Below are 25104 nucleotides of genomic sequence, written 5' to 3' on the forward strand. Positions count from 1 at the left end.
CCCCCCCCCCCCCCCCCCCGCCGCCAAGTCATGTCGATAAATGGGCTGACCAATTAGCTTGGATCAATGTGCAGTGACCCACCTCTACCTGAGAGAGGATAAAAATCCTTGGGGTGAGGGGGTGTCGCTCTCTTTTCTCCCCAGCTCTTCTCCCTGCACCTCTCCCCATCCTGGAATTTTATGGTGGGCTTATACATGGTCAAATTAAGAATAAATGCTTAATGCTAAAACTGGTGCAATAGCCTCTAATTTCTAAGTAACAATATATTAGAAACCCCAGCTAATTTCCCTAAAACCTAGAACAGAGGAACCACCATATATTTTCAAACAACACACTCTCCTCTTTTTCTCTTTATCCAGGAAGTAGCCAAATGTTCCTGTGGACTATTCACTCCCTCTTACTTCCTTTTTTCACCTGCCCTTCTTAAGGTTGAGGAAACAATTGGAGTTTAGAAGTTTTGTCCATTTGTCAAATGTTTACTTTCTTAAGTCATTAACTTGTGATTTAAATTGTTGGTCAGTCAAATATCAAGGCTATTTGATCCCTTATCGGAAACAGGATCTATAAAGGCCGAAGGATGGAATTAGTGTTATCTCCTTCCAGCCTTGTAAAAATATCCCCAAACAGAAAGATATTCTTGGCCTATTTTTCTGCCCATTTGTTAAAAAGACAGCAAGCCAGAATTAGTGAACCGTAGGAAAAAGAAAAGTCACTGACACTTCAGTCTGAAAGCCTCAAAGGATTGAGTTTTTGAGGTCTAGCATCTGAGTTACAGAGCAGGAACTGAATGTGGTTGGGGAATAGAACAATGTTATCAAAACCTGAAATCATGCACAAGTTCCTCCTAGTGGTTAGATAAGTACAGAGAGTAAATACAAAATAAATACAAAGCAGAGGAAAGAAGAACCCTGGTGGCAGATATTCCACTTGAAACACAATTTGGCAACCTGGATTACTAGTTCTCTGACTAATTGCCTATTTCCCCAATTTGTCACAAAAGCCATTTCTCATGCCTCTGTAGCCCACTACTGCATCCTGCCCAAAGATGGTAACCCTGAAAACTAACCCATATTCAAGGAATTCTTTGGGTCTTCATTTGTTTAAGCTGGCTGATCATGATCTTTGTTTCACAAGACGAAACAGAGGACACAATCCAAAGAAAAAGCTATTTAATGAAGCAAAGGCAAAAGAAAGGAAAATTGCAAAGAAAATCCTATATACACACGGGGTTACTCTCTCCTACTAATCCTTACACCACTGATGAGAGAGGGAATGTGCGTGTGGTGAGGAAACAATCATGGAAAAACTTGCATAGAGCCAGGACAACTCCCAGTCTTGAGGCTGTGTCACAGATGGAATTGCTTTTTGCCTCCAAATGTGCCATTTGATGCTTCACTGAAATCACTTGTGTCATTTTATCATCTGGTGATAACATTGTGCTGTGTCCTCTGCTGGTTTATTGACTTTGTCACTCTGCCATGTATAGGCTCTCTCCTCTGAACTAGAGTCATTTGGTTCTCTCCTGCTAACTTCTGGTGAACTGCTAAATTGTAATTGCAACATGAGCTCTTTTTCCAAAGAGGGGCTATTCTAGTTCTTTTCACAAATCAGATACCATTGCTATCTCTGGACAGCCAGCAGAAGCCCTCAGGCTAAGATTCAATTTTTCTTTAGAACATCTTTATTTCTTCCTTAGCTCAGGAGTTTCTTTCTGCTTAGTCTACTGTTTGATTTCAGATAGGAACCTTTGGTTCTTGTCATGCCTCTAATTTCTAGTCTGGTGTAAGGGGGCAAAATTGTTCTGACCTAACTACACCAATTTCAGGGAGGCATGCCCTCTGAGAGAAACCTGAAATATCAGAGAAAGAGGGGCTCATACTAGCTTGGTTATTAATAGGTTTTATTAGAGTTAATTAGGTTAATTGGGAGATTTTACTCACAAGAGGCCAGCCATTCTGGGTGGCAGTAGGACAAAGTAACATTGTGAATCCCTGAACCAACTATGAGCCAGGCCAGATATTATATAGAAACAAAACAAAAAGGCATAGTGTCAGAGATGGCCCAGAGTCATGTACAAGTTTCCTCATGGGTTAGTTGGAGCTTCTTTTGCTGCTTACATTTACTCAAGGTAGTTTACATTTTTCCATAGAGCCATAGGTCACATTCCCACTTTGGTTACCACATACACCTGGATCCTGGCAAAACCCAGTAAGGACTTGTAAGGGTGGGGTATATCTAGTGACCGTAGGCCTTGCCTTTGTATAGGCACCAAACTCACCTCTTTTCCTATCACTGGAATGCACTCATTCCTCAATTCTTTTGCTAAGAATACTTATCTCTATGAAACCTTACCTGATTTTGTCAGTCATTAGTATTCCTTCCTCAAATGCTTTTGCTTATCTTATACCTGTTTATCTTTTTTTGGGGGGGGAGGGGCGGGGAGGCAAGTGATTTGCCCAGGGTCACACAGTTAGTAACTGTCAAGTGTCTGAAGTCAAATTTGAACTCAGGTCTTCCTGAATCCAGGGCCAGTGTTTTATCCACTGCACCACCTAGCTGGCCCCTTATACTTGTTTATCTTATACCTTATACCTTATCTTATACCTGTTTATCCTTTAGATAGAAAGATTTCATTTCTTTATATCCCTAGCACTTAGTACAGCAGTAGAACACAAATTATGAGTCGTCTGTTCTCCTTCTACCTGTACTTCTTAAACCTAGTTCATCTCTTCTTCCCTTACATAGTTTCTTTCCTACTCTTCCCACCCTTTATTTCATGTCTTCTGGAACTCTGATTCTATCACTCTAACACAAATTCCTTCTTTTGTCTTCTCATACTTATTTTATCTTCTTATTAAAGATATGGTTTGTGAACATCTAGAAAAGGTATCTGTGGTCACAATGAATCTCAGCATGTTTTCATCAAGAACAGGTCATACCACATTAACCTCATTTCCTTATTTAACAGAATTATCACAACACTGGCAGAAAAGGAAGATGGTGTGGATGCTGAATTTTCCCTAGACTTCAGGAGAGCATCTCTACTGTAGTGTCTTCAGGAACCTATCTTTGACCCTGTACTACTTTTTAATTTATTAATTAGTTAATTTACTTATTCATTTATTCATTCATTAATTTGTTTTATTTATTTATTTATTTTGTTATTTGATTAATTAGTTTATTTATTTATTATTTGGTGAGGCAATTGGGGTTAAGTGACTTACCCAGGGTCACACAGCTAGTAAGTGTCATGCATCTGAGGCTGAATCTGAACTCAGGTACTCCTGATTCCAGGGCCAGTGTTCTATCCACTGCACCACCTAGCTGCCTTAATGTTTTTGTCAATGAATGGGATAAAGGTCCAGTGTAGATGGCACATGAATCAAATTTCTAGATGGCACAAAGCTGGCAGGGATAGCTAACATTAGATTATAGAACTAATATCTCAAAAGACACTGACAGGCTAGAATTATGTGATACCTAAAAAAGATGAAATTTAGTAGAGACTAAAGGAAGTATAAATAGATTTAAAAATATCAACTGTACAAGTAAAAGATTTAAACAAACAAACAAAAAACAAGGCTGCAAACTCTGAGACATATTGAGATTAAATTTAACAATTCGATTGAAAAACAAAAAATTCCACATTGACCAGAAGAAAAATGTTAAGTGCAAAGGGAAGGAGATTTAAGTAACACCAGACTATTCTAAACCCAGCAGAAAATGCAGGAGGAAATGGAACAATGTGTATCAAAGAGAAATGGAGCTCAAGAAGCAGCCCAAGGTGATCCACCTTGCAAATATGAGTCTAACCATAAATGAAAAAAGTTAAATATTTAATAATAAAAATGCATTTGAAGCATTCCTAGAAAGAAAGCTAAACCTGAAAAGATTATTTGCTTTTCAAACATCCCAGACAAAAGAAATGCAGAACTGATGAATCAATGCAACAGCCAAAGGTTGCAGCAGAGTGACAGCAGAGAACTAAATAACAGGGGTGAAGGCAGAAGTCAGGTTGAGGTGATAGAGAAGCAGTGGGCCTGGGGCATTATGGACAGAACCTTGTGACACCCCACCAAGTGAATCTATCTTATTGTTGTTGCTGTTTTTATGGGACTAGATTACAAAATGGGGTGGTAGATGAAAGGTGAAAGGGGAGGAACAAGATAGAAGAGGGCTAGCAATAAGGGGAAGGAGACTCCTCTTGGCTCTCAGAAAAAGGTAGAGGAAAGAATTTAAAATATGGAGGCTAAAGAGGAGATTGGAAAGGGTACCACTGATGAATGCTTCTATGGATAAAGAGATATTCCATGAAAGGAGATGAAGACCTTGTGGCAAGTGCCACAAGAGATTTAGGGTTTGAAGGGATCAATCATCTTCAGAAGGGAGGATTTGGAGTTCCTGGAGGCAACTGGCGCTTGTCAGGGAAGGCAGTGTATCTAGGGAGGAAATTTTGAGAGAAATGGGGAAGGAAAGTGGCCAGGAAGAAGGCATAGGTCAGTGGTAAGCTACATAATTAGGGATGTGGGTGGGGGGTGATGAGGTCTGCCATTAGATGGTCTTCTATTAACCTCCAGGAATTGACATTTTTCTAGGAATGAGGCATGATCAAAAAGGGGAGTGGGGACAGGGGACAAATTCTACAAGGTAGTGGAAAACAGTACTCAGAGGGGAGAACCCTGAATAGGTACCCCAGAAGTGCTGATTCCATGAGGAATGCAGAGAATTCTGAATGTGTAAAATTTACTTTCATTTTGTTATTCTTTATACATTTATGTTGTTGTGCATAGTTTTTCTAGTTGTTTTTTCACTCTGTATCGCTTCACATCATCCCATGCGTCTCTGGATTTTTCCTATCCATTATTTCTTACAGTGCCTAATATTCATATATACAATTATTATTTTTTTACCATTCCCAAATTCTTAGGCAACTACTTTGTTCCCAATTCTTTGCTACCACAGAAAGTGCCATGAGTATTGGTTTATAAGGTAACTCTTTCTTTAAAAAAAAGGGGGGGAGGGGTGGACAGCTAGGTGGCACAGTGGATAAAGCACTGGCCCTGAATTCAGGAAGACCTGAGTTCAACTCTGCCCTCAGATACTTGACATTTACTAGCTGTGTGACCCTGGGCAAGTCACTTAACTCTCACTGCCTCGCAAAAAAAAAAAAAAAAAAGAAAAAATCTGATCCCTCTTTAGGGCATATGACTATGTGCTTTCTGGGTCAAAGAATATGTGTATTTTAGTCACTTAAAAAAAAGACAAACAACATGATTCAAATTGTTTTCCAGAATGGTTGAACCAATTCAAAGTTCTAACGAGTGAATAAGTGTGCCTACCTTTCCACAATTCTTCCAACACTTAATCATTTTATCTTTTGACATTTTGCTTATTGCTAAGCGTCAAGTTGTTTTGATTTTCAGTTCTATTATTAATGATTTGGAACTGTCGGTAGTTTTCATTTCTTCTGAAAACTACTTGTTCAGATCCTTTGATCATTTATTACCACGGAATACCAATTTATTACCAGGAATTACCAATCCTGGAAACAGCCCTGGATTTGGAATCGGTATATTGAGTTCAAAGCCCAAATTTCTCAATTATTACCTTTGTGTCTTTATGCAAGTCAATTCACCTCTCTGGGTTTGCTTCTATGATAGATGATGAATTAAACCCCTATTTTATCCCAATCAATATTAATCAGTTTGATATGATTCCATAGGGGTAATGATTATAAGTTCTGTATATTAGGCCCCACAGCTGTGAACTACCAGTTATGACATTCACTTGCCTAACAAGAATGCTGATGACCAAACCTAGCATGGGTGGAATGGCTTGACATGATATGAAAAGTCCACCAACTTATTTTTGTACCTCAGGACCACCCTCTAGTGCCCAACATGAGCAGGGAACCATCCTAAGATCACTTAGTCAGCAGAGATGATTCTTGCCTTGTCTGTCTTGTGACTACCCATGCTGATGTATCATTTCTGGCCCTTGTGGAAGGTCAAAATCAAAGTCTATTAACCAACAAGATAGAATTTTACTTTGCCTCTTCTGAGTGTCTGGTTATCAAGCCCTATAAAGTAAGGCCCTGGGGAAAGGAGGCATCTCAGATTATGAAGATTTGAGGTCCAGTTTGTTAGAGGGGGCCATGGACCCTTTAATAAAGTGCTATTGGCTTAGAGCTGTCTTAAGTGTTTTTTCTTGTAAACTGGACAATTATGGACCCCACATTTCCTCATCTGTAAAGTGAGGGGATTGAATTACATCATTTTGGGGGAGGGGCAATAAGGGTTAAGTGACTTGCCCAGGGTCACACAGCTAGTAAGTGTCAAGTGTGTGAGGCTGGATTTGAACTCAGGTCCTCCTGAATCCAGGGCCAGTGCCTTATCCACTGTGCCACCTAGCTGCCCCCGGAATTACATCATCTTTGAGATACCTCCTAGCTCTAAATTTATAATCTAATTACTTATACATCTTGAATATTAGACCCTTATGCAAATATCTCATTTTCCACAATCAACTAACTTCCTATCCTACCTGCATGTTTTGTGTAAAAGCTTTTTAAATTCATTCAATCAAAATTATCTATTTTGTCTTTCAAATTTCCTGTATCCCAAACTGTGAAAGGTATGTTTTATAATTTCTTTATGCTATCTAACATTTAACCAAAGAAAGGTTTCCCCATATGAATAAACAGCTTCTAAACTAAGACCCCCAAAATTATTTAACTGGCAACTTAAATATAACATGGAGCAAAATGTTTAGAAATAAAAATACTGTCTCAAATTCATTGTATATAGGTTTTTATTGGGCTACATCTGTACTGGGCTATGGTTTTATGGGGAAAGCAGTTTTCAGAGTCATTATGAAGTGGCCATTCAACTACAATTTCTCATTTATGTCAGTTTTATTTTTATGAATTTCAAGGGGATGTGTATTATTTGATTTTTGAATCATAACTCTTTTCTGCTTTCCAGTATTTATCGTCTTTATAAATCATTCAGTAGTCTCAGCAATTGCTTCATTAGTACAACTTCAATAGTCCTATTCTACCCGTTGTATTTTATCCAGAAAACTGGATCCAGTTTTTCAGAAATACATTTTTCCAATTGCTTGTTAAAATTGCTTTTGGTTGGTATTCAAAAGCTACACTGATTAAATTTTCTATTTGTCTTCATTGAGAAGACTGTCGCTAAAATACCTTAGCTTGCAGTCTTCTTTGAAATAATTATTCAATCTAAAGGTTATTTGTTGAAAATAATTTTTTGTATCTCCAAATATTTGGTCATTCAGTAAAATAATTCAGAATGTGGTAGTACTAGTAATTATTTTTTTCCCATAATGCTGTCCACTCTACCCAGACTTAAGTGCCCACTTGTTTTCACAGTACTAATTTCTGACATAGCTTTGTTCAATTATACCCTTCTGAAATGTCCTTTTTCTTTCCACCATACTTACCTATTATAGGCATATCATACCTAATGTTAATTAGTTCCAAAGCAAATAGGATTTTAGGTGAAATCCTACAAATGCTATTTCATTTAGTTCCATATTAGGCTATATTAGGAGCTGGAGATGTGATTTCATTGCTATTAGGAAATCCTAGGTGAGAAAATTCCCTCTTCTAATTCAGGTGAGAACTGTCTCTTATTTTAGCCCAGCACAGAGAGAGGTTACATGACTTGCAGCATGCTGCCTCTGTGTTCTACATTGTTTTGTTTTGTTTTTTGCAGGGCAATGAGGGTTAAGTGACTTGCCCAGGGTCACACAGCTAGTAAGTATCAAGTGTCTGAGACCGGATTTGAACTCAGGTTCTCCTGAATCCAGGGCCGGTGCTTTATCCACTTCGCCACCTAGCTGCCCCTCTACATTGTTATAAATGAACATTTGGGTATTGCTACAGGGCCAGGTAACTTTGGAAGGGCAACTTTGTGTGGAGCATACATGTGGTTCTTCCTTAAGAGTCCAATTCAAGTTCCACTTTCTCCAAGAAGCTTTCTCAGATCCTCTCAACCCACAGGGAACACTTTCTCCTGAAAGGCAGTATGGAAATAGGAGACAAGAAATTTGGGTTCCTCCATTACTTGCAAATTGTGTGATCTATAGCAAATCATTTAATTTCTCATGGACTGAACTAGCTCATGTTATAAGTAAAACTATTTTGCCTGTTTGGGTCTGGAAGTGTTCCCAAATGATTTCATGGTCCCTACAGTTAAGTATTGGATGTGTATTCAATACACATCCAATACTTAACTATAAGCAACATAAGAGTCAGCATGACATAATGGATTGGATGCAAAACTTAAAACCAGAAAGATGTGGGTTCAAGTCTGGCCTCTGATTTATTTACCTGTATATCACCATTTGACCTCTTTAATGCCCCAGGCAACTCTCTAAAAATAAACCACAGATTAGTTTTTGATCTGCATTGGTAAAGAACATCCATACTATAAATATTGAAAAAAAAATTTATACCTCTGAACATCTAAAAAAAAAAACAACTCAAAAAACCCTTGCAAAATCTAAGGTATAAAGTGGAAAAACAAAATAGTCCCTGTCTTCAAGCAATTTACATTATATTTAGGATAACACAGGTCTGAATATACATAATAATCTGAGGTATAACATTAATAAAGGGGAGGTGAGGAAAGCAGATTAGTGGGCTTCACAGGTGACACATGGGCACAACCTTGAAGACAAAGGGGTAGAGATGAGGGGGGAGTGCATTTTAGGTATATATAGTTTATGCATATAAAAAGCAGATAGAGTGTTGAGTTTAAGAAATGGCTGGTGGTTTGGTTTCAATGAAGGGAGAACAGAAAAAGGGAATTAGACAGGTTGGAGTCCAATTGGGAAGGGCCTGTACTATAATCTGATGTGCTACTTCATATGACATATCCTGTATTTACTACCAACTCTATGAGAAGGAAAGCAGGAAACTGGGGGAAAAAATTTAGAACAAATTTCTGATAAAGGCTTTATTTCCTAAATATATAGGGAACTGAGCCAAATTTTGAAAAATAAGGGCCATTTGTCAACTGATAAGTGATTTGAACAGGCAGTTTTCAGAAGAAATCAAAGAAACTAAGATATCATTTTATACCTATCACATCAACTAACATGATAAAAAAAGAAAAGGACAAATCCTGGAGAGGATGTGAAAAAATAGGTATACTAATGAATGGTTGGTGGAGTTGCGAACTAGTCCAATCTTTCTGGGTAACAATTTCAAACTATGCCCAAAGAGCTATAAAACTGTTTATAGCCCTTTACCCAGCAATATCACTACTAGGTCTATTTCCAAGAGTTTTTCTTCTTTTTTTTAAAAGCAAAATTACCCATATGTACAAAAATATTTATAGCAATTTTTTTTGGTGGTTGCAAAGAATTGGAAATTGAGGGGATACTCATCAACTGCAGAATGGCTGAACAAGTTTGTGGTATATAATTATGATGGAATACTATGGGGTGATATGAAAAATGAAGGGGATGGCTTCAGAAAAACCTGAGATTTATATGAACTGATGAAAAGTGAATTGAGCAAAACCAGAACACTGCACAAAATAATAGCAATATTGTAATGATAACCAACTGTGAAAGGCTTAGCTACTTTAATCAATACAACAATCCAAGACAATTGCAAAGGAGTCATGATGAAAATGGCATCCATCTCCAGAGAGAACTGATAAAATCTGACTGTAAATTGATTTTTTTCCCTTGCAACATGGCTAATATAGAAATGTTCTGCATGACTTCACATGTATATAACATTGCTTGCCTTCTCAATGGGTGAGAAATGGACTGAAGAAAGGAATGGAAAAGAACTCAATTTTTTAAAAAAATGAATTTTATAACTGCACATGTATAATCTATATAAAATTGCTTTCTTAAGAAATGGAGCAGAGGCGCAGCTAGGGGGGTGTAGTGGATAGAGCACCAGCCCTGGAGTCAGGAAGACCTGAGTTCAAATTTGACCTCAGACACTTGATACTTACTAGCTGTGTGACCCTAGGCAAGTCACTTACCCCCAATTGCCTCATCCCCCCCCCAAAAAAAGGAAAGAAATGGAGGAGAGAGGGAAAGAGAAAATTTGCAACTCAAAAAATGTTAAAAAATTATTTTAAGTAGTTGGAAAAAGATTTTCACTTAGAAATGAAAAATGTTAGAAATGATGTACTTATTTTTTTAAAAAATGTCTTTTACTTATAGAGCTTGTTGATTACTATATATAACTGGAACAGATAGTAGCAATCGGCAAGATGGACCCAGAACAAAACAAAAGGAAAAGCACAGGCTGGGTTGCTGCTAGAAAAACTTCAGTGACCCCAATTCCCTCCTGTAACGATTAGAATGACACCACCTGCTGGAGACTTACTGTAGAAAAGCTCCACCATGAGAGGAAGGCCTCTGAGGGCAAGCCATATGGTCAAGGTCCTTAGCATCAGGAAGTGATGTTTGCTCGTCGGTACTGTCTATCAAGGCTACCAGCCAATCAACTTGAGGAGCCTCCCATTTCTAGGAGGGGGACATGAAGTAGGAAGGGATACTGGCGGAGGGGTTCGCCCTCTCTTTTTTGGTTCCTGACCTTGCCATGGTGGGTCAGATGATAGAGTCTCTTAGAAATAGATTTTTACCTTTCTCTCTGATCCTAATGCTCTTTAATAAATACTTAAACATTTAAATACTCTTGCTAAAGCTTATAATTTATTGGCAACCACTCATTAGATATTTTAGACAGTATAGCTAGAATTTTAGCCCTTATACTCCTAAAAAAGTTATGTTTTTAATAATATAATTATTATTGTGATGAATTATAATCATAATTTACAATTTGTAATACAGTTAACTGTAATTTATGGAATTAATTATAATTTATAATAGTAAACTGAAATTTAATATTCCGCCTGTTATATATTTGGAACATGGAACAGAAGTTTCTCCAAAGAAACGAGTATCATATCGAGCAGGCTGCAATAACCAATGAATAACATGAGTAAAAGATGTCTCGTGGGAAATTTATAATAGAAAAAAAAAAAGGCTGGTCACATGATGTGGCCAAAGGATGACAGGTAGAAAGCCTAATTATTACATTGATAACTCTACAGTGGCAAAAGAAATTGTAGTAAATTTATGGGAGGACAAATGTCTCACAGATGAACAAGGATGGATGACTTGTGACCTGCATTGTTAAAAGAAACATCCAAGTTGATGAGGTCAAATTCATTTAAGTATTTGTGTGTACATATTATATAACACAAATATGTAGAGGATAGCATATGTATACTATTATCTGATTATAGAAAATATGCTGGTTCAAGGACCCTCATAAGTGTATACATTGTAATTTAAGTCTTCTAAAAAGATTACTTTTTTTTTTTTAGTGAGGCAATTGGGGTTAAGTGACTTGCCCAGGGTCACACAGCTAGTAAGTGTTAAGTGTCTGAGGCCGGATCTGAACTCAGGTACTCCTGACTCCAGGGCCGGTGCTCTATCCACTGCGCCACCTAGCTGCCCCAAAAGATTACTTTTAATCACAGTAGCAAAACCATACTACATATCTTCTTCATGCTTGCTCCAATCACCTCTGAAATTGACCCGTAATAATAGGCCCAATGCTGACTGACATTTGACTTCTATTGTCAGGTAGTCATTATGTCTCCAATACACTGCTGTTAAACAGTACTGATTATGAACTTGTTGCCAAACACAGGATTTAAAAAATTATTTGTAGATCCCTTACCTACAATACTTGCTCCCTTAACAGAAACATGTCTAAATACTAAGTAAACAACACTGAAGCACTCTTTTAAATTGTTACCCAATTCTAAGGTTTTCTTTGAAAATGAAGAGTCCATTTTAAAAAAATTAATTGAAATAAAATTTTAGTCAGATTCAGAAGCACAAAAAACATATAATTGTCTTTTATTGTATACATTTTGAAGTAATTACCCAATTTCTTGTTTCACAGGAAACATCATGTATACTCAGCTTAACATAATGTGTTGTAAACCTGTTTTGCTCCCTAAGTAAAGGAAATCATTTGAACAATTTATCCAGGAGGCCATTTCATCTGACGTCCACCAAGGACATGCAGATGGATATGATAGACAGATTGCCCCCCGTCTGCACCTTCGTTGATCACCATTCGGTATCCTTTCTTTAGTCCCAGGTCAGCTGCACATTTCTTCCCAACAATCATTAAGTGTCCAAGAAGCTAGGAAAGAATAAAAATTACATAATCAACACTAGCAAGATACAACCTGACACTTCTAAATATGTAATAAATCATTTATCAAGTTAAAATTTATCCCAATTTCACAGATGCTCTGCAGAGGATTCAATGAATGTGTCAAAGGACTCCCTCTACAGTTATGTGTACTTTTGAGGATACCCACTGAGCACTCTGCTATACCTTACTCTCACTAAAACTGATTTGATCCACTTCTTTGTCCAATCACATTTTCTTGATGCCATTTCTTACATTCACTTCATCAATAAAACATGCTGGAAATTATTTGTGCCCACCATGTAGAACCTAAAATGTTGATTTTTCAAAGAATATGTTCTTCCAAGTTTAACCACATAACGTCATCAAGAAAATATTTGTATTTTTTTAAAAATGGGTGGAAACTAGGGATTGTTAAAAGCACTCTGCAAATCTCAAATGCTTTTCAACCTACAGTGCCTGTCCTTAACAGACTTGCTAACTCAAAGGACTGGCTATCCACATTCAGTCTGGGCAATGAGCATTTTTCATTTATTTCATATATTTCCTATGATATGTAATGTTTTGTAATATATACATCACAGGGGCAGCTAGGTGATGCATTGGATGGAGTTGGGTTTGGATTTGAGGAAGATCTGAGTTCAAATACAGCCTCAGACACTTACTAGTTGAGTGACCCTAGGCAAGTCACTTAACCTGTTGTCTGTTTCCTATAAAATTGGGGGGAATAATAGTACCTACTTCCCAGGCTTGTTTTGAGGATCAAATGGATAAGAATTGTAAAAAGTTTAGCACAATGCCTGGCCCATAGTAAGTGCTATGTACAAGCTAGCAATTAGTATTACTGTTGTTATTGTTTTTTACAGAAGAATTTTCGATTTGCATTGGTGGAAGACATTTCCATACTGAATGAAGCTCCCATATTGGTGAAATCACAAATCCAAACCAAAAAACAATTTTTGTTATGGATTTAAGCTTTAAAAGTTTAAAACTACATTAAGACTTTTCATGACATCCTCTATTTACAGCTGCAAAGAACCTTAGAGGCCACAGCCCAACCCCTTCTTGTTTTACAGGTGAGGAGGCTGAAGCACAGAAAGGTGAAATAACTTGCCCAAACTTAAACAATTACTAAGTGGCAGAGCTGAGATTTGAACCCAGGGCCATTTTCAAATCCGTCCCTTTTCCCACTATACCATGTGAATACTGTTAGGTTGATTTCTTTTGAGTCATCATTAGTCCCACTGAGGGAGGATCAATGCAACCAGCCTAAACTTAAAGGACTTCATCATTCAAAGAAAATCCCTTTTCCATTTGGAACTTCTGAGGTACATTCTCCATGACAGGAACAAACACACATTTTTATACTTGAATCAATCGTGCTTCACTTGAGAATAATCACAGGGACACTAAAAAGAATTACTGTGCTGGTTTAATCAGTAAACCTCATATATAATTTTAACATGTATGAAAGACTCCTCTTGCTGAGGTCATTTTTTTTCTCTTACAAAGTGGGATAATTTATTCTCTGCAGTAAATCATCTGCTAATAAGCCTGTAGTCTTCAATAGTGAGTCACTTTTCTTGCGATTTTATCTATAAATGCTCTTGGGATGGTGGAGCCCACTTGAGTACACTTGTTTTTGCTTTCCTTGACCTTTGCTGGTTTTTTTCTGAGGAAACACTACTTCTAATCTTCTGCCATTCTACTAGACAAAGGGTACCAAAAGTCTCAGTGCTGGTTTAAACTTTAAGCATACACTGTATAATGTTTTATAAATGAGTTTGTATCCTAAACAAGTTTTACTTTTAGCTGTCATACTGCTCCATTTGGCAAGGAGCTCAAATGTTTGCTCATTAAGGCAGTTTCTGGCTCTTTTATTTTATAAGCTTTAGGCTTTTTGCAGGAAATGGTGACAATGTCATCCTGACTACTCATTTACATTTATCTACTCTGATAGATTTTAAGGTCAGGTTGGATTGTGACCCTTACTTTACAATACCAGTAACCAGTTGGGGAGGGTGGGGGTAGGAAGGGGGAAGACAGACAGAAAGAGATTGTTTTAAGTTCATCATATCCAGTGCCTTCCAATTCTGTTAGTATTCAAACATCCTTCCATTTCTTGTTGTAGAGAAGGAGGTATAAAAAAATAGAGATTTACCTAAGTTGTAACAGTAACTTTGTTGGTCAATTTTATAAAACAGAGTCACATGGCAAAGTGAGGACACTGCAAAATAACTGATATAGGCATTGAGGTTATGAGTAATCAACAAAGCCTTTGACCTCTTTCATTTCTCAACCTGAGTTAAAGTTTCCAATACACTTTAGACCATCCTTCCGAAGTCAGCTAATATCAAAGCATATGCTGATTTCGTTTTTTAGACCTCATCAAATTCTTCATAGAATTTGTATACTTCATCGCACCACAAATGTTGGCAAATGGCTGTAATTAACTTCATAGTCGTCTTTTTGTTTATGCTCATCGTGAACACTAAAAGACAAGCACTTAGCACAGTGACTAGAACATGTTAAGTATTTACTGACTGACAAGATTAACTAAATGTATTGTTTCTATATTATTTAGTATTTGTACTTGGTAAGGATCAACTTCACTAACTCCTTTTTTTGCCTTTGCAAGGAGAACCCATGCCATCTATCCTTTTAGTCGAAATTTTGTGGTCTTTTGAATTTATTTACACAAAGAATACTGATAATTCCAATCTTCCAACAGTCCATCAATTTGCTGTGTCACTGGACAAAGATCTCATATTTAGAGTAACAATAGTTAATATTTATAATTAACAACATCACTATAAGATAATTAACAGGATGTATACAAACCATGTTAACATAAAATGCTTTTTAGTACCCTCTGCTCCCTTTTCTGCCATTCCACCTCTGCCATCATAGCCAAATCAGAAGGGAACACCCTTCTGATTATAGTTTAAATTGTTTCTTTCTTTCCTTCTTGGTTGCCATGACCAAAGAATTCATCATCCAATGGACAGTAAGCTCCTTGAGGGAAGGTGATGTTCTATTTGTGTCTTTATATGCTCAGCACCTGACACAGTGTTTGGCACACACGGAGGAACTTAATCAACACTTACCCTTGTTGGTTGATCAACTACAGGCAAATCTACTGGTGATGAGCTTCTGCTTGCTTAGCTAGACTGGTCCTCAGACTGTGGATAGATTTACTCTGTCACCAGGCCCAAACTCAAACCTTTCTGAGCAAGACAGAAACTGATAAAGTTTCCATTCTCCTAAAATAGCAACTCAAGAACTCAAGGCTACCTCTCAATGCCATAATAAAGCATCTTAGAAATATTTTGTAGAGGATAAAAGATGACAAATAAAAAAATCGGTAGTTCTGGGCAAGAGGCAGAGGAAAAAAATAAACCTCAATAAATTGTATTTTCTAATCATAAGCCAATATGTAGTTGACCTTAAAACACATTTTCTCATTATTTTCCTCCAACCTCTCACAAAATTTATCTCATAAACCATCTGTTTAGATATCTAGGGCAAAGGGGAAATATTACTGATGAGAAATGAAATTAACTGTGCTTCTCTAGGATACTCAACTAAATCCTAATTAGATAAAACATACTTGTTCACAGTATTTAAAAATAAATCAGTACTGTCATTAAGTTTTGGAAAAGTTACAATCAGTATTTTAAACTGCATAACATGGGAAAAGAAACAGAATATTACTACGATGACCCTACCCAATTTCTGAAGAGGAAATATAGGATATTTTAACAAAATGGACACATCATCAATGACCAGTGTAGTGTGGTGAGAGAAAAGACCCCATTTGGACTCTTCTCAGAGCCCTAAAAATAGAGAATGAGTTTAATTACAAGCCCCACAACTTTGTTGTCTGAATTTCCTAGTAGGGGGTCACCTGGCACACAAAACTCTAAGAAGCCAAGGCCCATGGGACCTAGGCTGAAGCACGACTTGCTTGGAATGGGGCCTGTGTTTTATGGGAACCAAGCTAAACTGGGAGTTCACCTTGAGGCACCTGAGCTGATTCCCATGTGACCCCAATGTTCAAACCCCGAATTAAAAGTTTTGTTTCTTAAAAAGTTATGTATATTTATGTACATTAACACAACACTGTCCTAGTGAGGAATGGACATTCTTGCCCAGAATAAGGTTAAGGCCTAGTGTCACAATATGATTGGTCGACTGGTATAATCTGATTAGTCGTTAATGAGGAAGTCTGACTGGTCCTTACAGTTACCATACATGGGAGGTTGGTAAAATATGCTGTGATTGACTGTTTCTGTAGTGCTGTATGGGATTGTAATACTGTAATGTGACTGGTTGAGAGGGACCCTTGGTGAGTGTAAATAATGGTGCGGGACCTCACTTCAGTGCACTCTCTTGCCACATTCAGAAGAATGTTCATCTTTGAAAAGATGAATAAAGAAGCCTTCAACCAAACTCTGCTGCCTGATTGAATTCTTTGAGCTGCACACGCTGCTAGCAACACTTAAGCTGCACAACACTATTTGAGCTGTTAGTTGCATTTCTAACGTGGTATATTGGATAGAAGACTGGGATTGGAGTCAGAAAAACACAAGTTCAAGTACTATTATTAATAAATCACTTAATCTTCCAGTAATCTCCCAGGCAACTAACTACAGAGAAACGGCAAACAAGTTTCTACATTATAAAATTCTTGGACAGATGAAATCACAAGTAAGTCTAGTTTTGGTTTTTTTAAATACTTATTTGTAATGAACATTAAGCCATTAAACATAAAACATAGGGAAACAAATAGTTAAAAAGTTCAACTTCAAACCCATGTAATTGTGAATATTTTATTATACATTAATATAACCCTAAACATTTTTGCTATGATTTTCCCATCTTTCTAGGTAGATCTGTATCTAATCCTCTCGTTCTCAAACTAATTTAATGACTGAAATAATTACATAATCACAATTTTATTTCTCAACAGATGTTTCATTACTTGCCTTCCTCCTTTTAAAAATTTCTATCATAGTTAATAATAGCTAGCATTTATATAGTGCTTTAAGGTTTTCGAAGCCTTTGCACATCTCAGTTCATCCTCACAACCCTGAGAGGTAGGTGCTATTCTCTCAATTTTATAAAGGAACAAACTGTATCCAACAGAGACTGAGTTCCTTGCCCAGAGACACACAGCTAGCATCTGAGGCAGAATTTTCAGATCTTCTTAACTCTAAGTTGGGCACTCTGTCCACTATGCTACTCAACTGCCATGGCATACATTATGTCAACTACTGGTTTTAGCATACAATGCTAAAAATATTCTAGTTACATGTGTTAACAAATCATGTCATATGTTTTATTAAAAGTTTTATCTCCAGATAATATGTATTTTCTTCCCAGTAACTGACATAGCTGTTAGTAAAAAGCATCCCCTTTGAAAGCTTGATGAAAAGTACCTTAAAAAATCCAACCTTGTTTGTTCCAAGTAATCAAGCACTGAAAGATATTTAACTGTTTAATAAAAGAAATAATCTGACACACCCTACGCCTTTAGGAGAAAAATTTCAAAGAATTTAGAGAAAAGATGGGCAGGATCCCAAGGTCTGGAAATCTAAAAGAAAAATTGGTTAAAGAACAAAAATCTCATTACATAAATCAAAATGATTCCGAAAAGGAAGAATCTGCATAATGTACAGTGAGGATCTACTGTGAGAGGTATTCATATGTAGGCAGCCATAATCAGAATCTATCTGGAATATTGAATCTAGTTCTGAGTACTAGCAGCTGCATTTTATAAAGCAAACTTACAAGTTATAGTACAGCCAGAGAATGATAAAGATAGTGAGAGGATCAGAAATAATGACATACAGGAATTAGTTGAAGGGACTAATGATACTTAATTTAGAATAGAAAATGATTTCTCAATTTTTGTTACCCCTTATCTGGTCTGCAGCACACTACCCTGTGTTAAAATCAACTTGTATTTAGTGTGCAACAACTATTTATGCTGAGAGGAAAATTTAAGCCTTTTCCTAAAATAAACGTAAGCAGTCAAATTTAAAAGAAAAACTAGAAGGTAACAAAATAATAGTATTGAGTGTTACACCTTTGTAGAAATATGGGCTTTGGGAAAAAAAAGTTTTAGAAATTCTGTTCTAAAATGTAGCTGTCAAGAATGTTATTTTTTCAACTTTAAAAAGGTCTTATCTGATTTACTTACACTTTCATCATCCTCTTCTGCTACAGATATCTGGGTAATGGCTTTCTTAGGAATCACCAGGAAATGAGTTGGGGCTTGTGGGCAAACATCATGGAAAGCAAGACACTAGGATCAAAACAAAACAAAACATCAACATTTCTGTAGATTTTCAAGGTCGAAAAATAACTCCAACTCTAAATATTATACAAAAAACTTACTAGAATGGATCTCAAGGGGGAAAAACCAAAACAAGCAAAAAACTCTTGGAGGGGTCAGATGCAAATATTTTGATATTGACAGCTCTTTTACTCTGTGTATATATATACAAACTCATGAGTGCTTACTTACCATGGACTTTCTGCCAACCTTATTGAAATACTGTAATTACTAAAAACCACCACAATTTATATACTTTTTATTAAGTTACTGTTAGGAAAAAAAAATACAGCTGTAGAAACACCTAACTGGTAAGATGCCCAGGAAGCAATTGATGAGTATTAGTTAACATTATTATGCCGTTAATTACAGTATCTTTTTACCCTCCAAGTAATTAACAGGTCATAGTACCTTTTTTTTTGCTTCAAAATATATAGTGTGTAATTCTAAAAGTAAAACCTACATAGGTGTTGAAAATAATATGTATTAAAACGTATAACCCTAAATACCAAATGTTTACCACACATTTTCTTTTTTTGGAGGCAATAGGGTTAAGTGACTTGCCCAAGGTTACACAGCTAATATAACACTTTCTCAATGAAATGAAATAGCACTTTCTTTTGCTATTTACAAACTATGATTAAATCTAGCTATCTTATCTCAAGTAAAATCTTGAGGAAAAGGAGAGGCTAAATCCAGTTCACCTGAACCTTCTTTGTAAATGTGTTTGGGTTACATTTGAGTAGGGCAGATCAGATTTGGATGGAGATCAATTCAACAAATTCAATTAAAAAACCAATTTTTCAAGTTCCTACTTTGAGAAATGATAGAACTGAAAAGGAATAAAATAAAACGATTCCCAACTTCAAGGAGCTTACATGGCACTGGTAGTAGATGGGATACAGTTAGGTTAAGATCTATGCAAATCAGGTGCCCTCAGGAACTAATTTATCTATTTATAAAACAAAAAAGTGGCCTAGATGATCGCAAAGGTTCACTTCAGCTCTGATGCAGACATGTAGCTATTCTACTAAAAGGACTTTTAACATAGCAGAATTTTAACAGAATCGTAGCTCCAAGTAAACCATGTTTGTAAGACTAAGGTAGAGTTAAGAATTTCACATGGCCTAGTGATTTTATTCCTGTGGGACCAGTGTTTGATTTGGCAAATTACCAGATTTCAAGAGGTTTTATGTCGTTGCTGAATATCTGTCATTTTCTTTTCTCTCTCAATGCCTGTAAAACGAATTTCCTATTTCAGAAGATCTTGGGCTTCCCCCCTGGCAGGCTAACACTAGAAAGCTAGCAAGGCAGTGCTACGGCACTGATCAGATTTCTGACCTCTCTCTCTCTCAGAAGAGAGCTGGCAAGATTGCGATATGCCATGCAACGCCCTGGCAAGAGTACGCAGCATGGCGACTGTGGGCACGAGCTGCAAGAATTTCAGAGGCAGTCAAATCCGCAATCCCTCCAATACAATTGCTTCCTCGCTCCTCTCCCAGGAGATCCTCCTTCCTTTCAGATGGTACAAGTCTGAGCAGAGACGTCCATGTTAACAGATAGCCTTTTCCTGGAGGTTGGGGGAGGTGGGTCGCAGGGAGCCCCAGGGCTGTTTCGTTTTTTTTAAGCAGCGGATGGGGCGCAAATGCACCCCAGCCTAGGGCAGGGAGGACCCTCTGCTCCCCGAGGGCTTTTATTTCCAGCTGAGCGGGGAGAAGCTTCCAACAAGGTCAAACAGCTGGCTCAGGAGAGTCCTGCTGCAGGATCCTGGGTCATGGACTTGGAACTGAAGAAATCTGACAAATCTTCCAGTCCAATTCTTTCATTTTATAATTAATAAATAAATAAACACCAAGAAACCATCGCCAGGGAAGTGAAGCGACGCTCACAAGGTCACGGGGGGCGGGTGGGGTTTTCTAGGGAGTTTTCCTTTGGGAGGGGACTGGGGGAAGAGGGGAGTCAGTAAACAGCGGACATAATTGTGAAGCACGTATAAGGGCGCTGCCCCCTCTCCCCTTCTCGGCGCCGGACCCCCCCAGCTCTCCCCTCGCCCCCGGGGCCTCGGTGCTGCCACTTCGGCCGAGATGCTTCAGCAGCTTCCCGCCCGCGCCCCCGCTTCTCTCCCCTCTTCCGTCCCATTCCTACCCGGTCATCCTCAAAAATGATTTTGGCTGGGATTTCCTTGCGAATTATTTTCCCGAAGATGGTGTCTCCTCCCGGTTGGGCAGTCTGAGCTTTGCTGATCTCATCTGCCATAGCGGCGTCTCTCCCGCCCAGCCCCGCCGCCTGCCACCTACGGCAGCCGCGGCTACAACGGTACTACGCCCAGGCGGCTTCTAGAAACCACTTCCCTGCGGGCGCCCCGCGCCCCGCTACTGAGCATGCGCACAGCCAGAAGCTAGAGCCACGTGGGAGTCTGAACTTGCAGCGTCTCCCCGCAGTTCGGTTTGAGTCACAAAGGTCTGGTAAAAACTCATTAAATATAAAAAATAGGTAGCAGCCAAGAAAAACAGCATTAGAGGAAACCTAAGTGAGTGGGATCTTTCTACTTTCGCTTCACCGATTACTTTTTTTTTCTTTTCTTGCCTACTCGATAGGGCTAGAAATCAGCATTTCCTTGTTTAAATTGAAACTTGCTTTGGCAAGTAATATTGAGCATGCTCCATACCTGACCTCCCGCTCTAGGCACTGGATGGAAAGTGCAAAGACTTAGTGACTGTTGTAAAAAGAGCTGCCTGTGTTTTTGGCCTAATGACGGCGTAGTGTTTCTGTGTTGGTCTCTGTATGGGATGTTACAACTGAAAGGGGTCAGTCTTTTTTTCTTTTTCATCTTATAGAAAAACAAACAGGTTCAGAATTGTGCGTGGCAAATACATGATGAGACTCTGGTCTGACTTCACCGCTTTACCCTTCACCACTGCTACCTCTTTCACAGGAGAAAGGCTTCTATTTTTTTTCCCCTTAAGCATTATCTTGTCAGATTCTTCAGAAGGCAATGTTCAAGGAAAAATTCCACTTTGCAATGCACTTGAGTATTCAAATAAGTAAAGAATTTGTATTTTCATTTATGGTAGGAGTACGAGACAAGGTTCTCACTAAACACTAAAGAATAATCAAGAATATGGTAATTTTCCTATTAGTTATCTCAGCTGTTGTTTTTGTTTCAGAACTAACATGAGTTGTGACTGTCCTGGAGCCTATTAGTTGAAAATATCTGTTAGGACAATTATTTGCCCAAGTGTGACTATGTCTTTCATTCTTGACCTTTCTGCAGTAATTGCCACCACTGCCCATTCCTCTGGAATACCCTTTCTTGTGGCACAGTGGATAAAGTGCTGAGTCAGGAAATTCAAATCTGACCTCACAGTGTAATCATAGACAAATCATTTGTCTGCCTCAGTTTCCCCAACCATAAAAAGGAGATAATAATAGCACCACGGTTGTTGTTAGGATCATGAGATATCTGTAAATTATTTAGCACTGTACTTGGCACATAGTAAGGCTTCTACCTGACTGCTTTTTCTCAGCCTCCTTGGTGGGTTCATCATGACCAAAGGGCAAGACTCTAACTAACCTGAGCCCTCTTCTTTTTCTACATTCTCTCACAAGAAAGTCTTATCCGTTCCCATGGGTTTAATTATCATTTCTATACAGATGATTCCTAGATCTTGTCTCTCTCCTGAGCTCTGGTAATGCATTGTCAGCTACCTAGTGAACATTTCAAACTGGATGTCCCATGGACTGAGATGTTTGTGATAACTCCATCTGTCCAAAATAGAACTTGCTGAGTTCTGGCACTATCACTTCTCAGTCTCCCAGGTTCACAACCTCAGCATCTTTCTTGGCTCCTCATTTTTCTTCAGCCCACAGATACAATCAGTTACCAAATTGGTTTTTTCTACTTCCACATCTCCTACATCTGACCCCTTTTCACTACTCACATGGGTCACCATCTTAATTTAAGTCTTCATAATCACTCACCTGAACCAGATTGCTACCCTCTCTAATCCACTGTCCTCCCAGTTGCCAAAGCGATATTCCTTAAGCCCAAGTCTGATCATGTCACTCAGAACCTTATTTAAGGCATCATTTCATTGACCATTTCTTTTAGGATAAAAAAATCTGGACACAATCTACCTTTCAATCAATAAATAAGTATTTATTACTCACCTACTATATGTCATCTACTATATAATGTGCTAGGGATACAAGTACAAAAAAAAATGAAACCATCCAGGGCAGCTTGGTGGTGCAGTGGGTAAAGCACTGGCCCTGGAATCAGGAGGACCTGAGTTCAAATCCGGCCTCAGACACTTGACACTTGCTAGCTGTGTGACCCTGGGCAAGTCACTTAACCCCCATTGCCCCAAAAAACAAAAACAAAAAAACCTGAAACCATCCTACTCACAATGAGCTTGTGTTCCTTCTAATGGAGAATACAAGTACATATAAATATATATAGCACAAATATACAGTTAATATATGTATGTATGGACACATACAAAGTAGTTAAAGAGGTAAATTGGGAGAAAGGGGGATCAGTAAAAGCTTCGTGCTGCAAATGGTGTCTTATAGAAGTGGGATATTGTGAAGAGATGAGGAGAGTGCACTGGAGACGGAAGACAGAGGGTCTAGAATGAGAAATAGAGAGAAGGCCATTTTGGTTGGATCACAAAGTACCAGAAGGGGTAGTAACGTCTAATGGGCTGAGAACATAGGTTGAAACGTGGTCATTTATGGCTTTAAAAGCTAAAAAGAAAAGTTTCTATTTCCTCTCAGAGGCAATACTATTGAGTTGCCTAAGTAGGAGTCACAAGGCTAAATCTGCCCTTAAAAATTACTTTGGCAACAGTGTGTAGAAGGTGTTGGAATAGAGACTTGAAGCAGAGAAACCAATTAGTAGCTGCTGCAAAATCTAGAGGAGGGGTGATGAAGACCTGTACTAGACTTGTAGCTGTTGAAGTGCTAAAATGGGATCAATTTAGAGATACTGTGAAAGTACAAAAGTAAAGATTTGGAAAATGACTGGGTGTGGGGTAAAAGAAAGTAAGGAGTTGAGGATATTTCTGAGATTACAAACTGAGACACTGATGGTGCATTTGACAGGAAGAGGGATGGGTTTAAAAGGAAAGATAATGAGTTCAGTTTTAGACATGTTGAGTTTGTTTGAGATATTTCAGGAACATCCAATTTGATTATCTAACAGGCAGTTAAATCTCATGGATTACTCCTCACAGGCCAGCCAAACTGTGCTTCTTACTCTTAGACAAGAAATATTACATCTCCCATTTTGTCCATGTCAATGTCTTTGTTCTGGCTCACCCCTGTGCAGTTCCTTTTCACTTTGCCTCTTGGAATACCTTGCTTCCTTAATCAACTCAAGCAACACCTGCCACATGTAACAGACTGATTCCAGGCCAGGGAGGCTGGGGTGTCCTCTTTCATTAAGAACCCATTCAAACTGGTTTCACATCTAGGGAAATCTATCTTCTCAAGAAAGAGGTCAGGCTCTTTTCTCTCTGTTTCTAATTCTTTATGTCCCTACCACAGAACCCTGAAGAACATCACTTAAATCTTTGGTTTGGCCCATGTCTACCTATAAGGGAATAGAAAGGTAAACCCTATACAGGAAAAACCGGGTATAAAACAGCTATTTATTTTCACCACATAAAAGAAATGCTTAAACACACACACAAAATAAGTGTGGATAAATATTTAAAACACAACACAGTAATCAATAATTCCTATATCCTCCCAGAAGTCAAAACATTGAAACATGAGACATTTACTTGGACTGTTCAAATAGGCATTGTCATCTCCACCTTAGCTCTACAATGTCTGAACCAATCCCACAAAGTTCATGTCTTCTGACAAGCTAGGCCAGACTCATTACCTCTTTGTGGCTGACTTCTCTGAAAAGGTTGTAGTTGCAGAAACCTAATCTTATTGTTAACTGGTTCCAGGTAGCAGATCAATTAACTGTAGACGTGTCATACAGTCTCCAAGACTGGAAAGGTACATCTCAGGATCAATCTTTGGTCACCCATGTTCAGTGAAAGAAACACAAGCAGAAGAGGCAACCAGAAGCTTGAGGCCCACACTTGTTTAGGAAGCAGATTTTTTTTTTTACAGAGTCTCAAAGCACTAACATTTGGAAGTAATTCTGCTTTATTTTAAAATCCAGTAGAGACTTATTAAAAAATAATTAGAAAACAAGAAACCTAAGCTTCTTAAGCTAAATGGTAGCTTGTGGATGAAGCAGCCTGCCATTCATAAAAAACTTCAGAAGAATAATTGTAAAGTCAAAATAAAATAGAATGAATGAAACTAAAAGCATTTCTTATATGTTTTTTAACCAAGCACTGTGCTTTTCCCCAGGAAAAGTCTGGGAATACTTCAGATTTATCAAAGGTGTCCACTCCACAAAAGCAGTTATCCACTATTGGAAAGGGGGAAGAGGGAATCTCAGGGTCAGGGTGGAGAGGGCATTCTGAACTCTCTGGGATACAGGGTAGAGGTGGGGATTCAGGG

At 38.1% G+C, this 25104-nt stretch overlaps 1 protein-coding gene across 1 annotated transcript; it reads right to left on the reverse strand.

Annotated features, from left to right (window-relative positions):
- Positions 1 to 11898: 11898 nt before the first annotated feature.
- HINT1 (histidine triad nucleotide binding protein 1) lies at positions 11899 to 20939 on the reverse strand. Its single transcript, XM_043974853.1, has 3 exons — positions 20719 to 20939; positions 18439 to 18543; positions 11899 to 12221 (listed from the first exon to the last, which is right to left on the reverse strand). Exons 1-3 carry the CDS (start codon positions 20827 to 20829, stop codon positions 12057 to 12059), a joined length of 381 nt encoding a protein of 126 aa, XP_043830788.1. The 5' UTR covers positions 20830 to 20939; the 3' UTR covers positions 11899 to 12056.
- Positions 20940 to 25104: the final 4165 nt, after the last annotated feature.

The sequence above is a fragment of the Dromiciops gliroides genome, chromosome 1, assembly GCF_019393635.1.
Source record: "Dromiciops gliroides isolate mDroGli1 chromosome 1, mDroGli1.pri, whole genome shotgun sequence".
In the NCBI taxonomy this organism is placed as follows: Eukaryota; Metazoa; Chordata; class Mammalia; order Microbiotheria; family Microbiotheriidae; genus Dromiciops; species Dromiciops gliroides.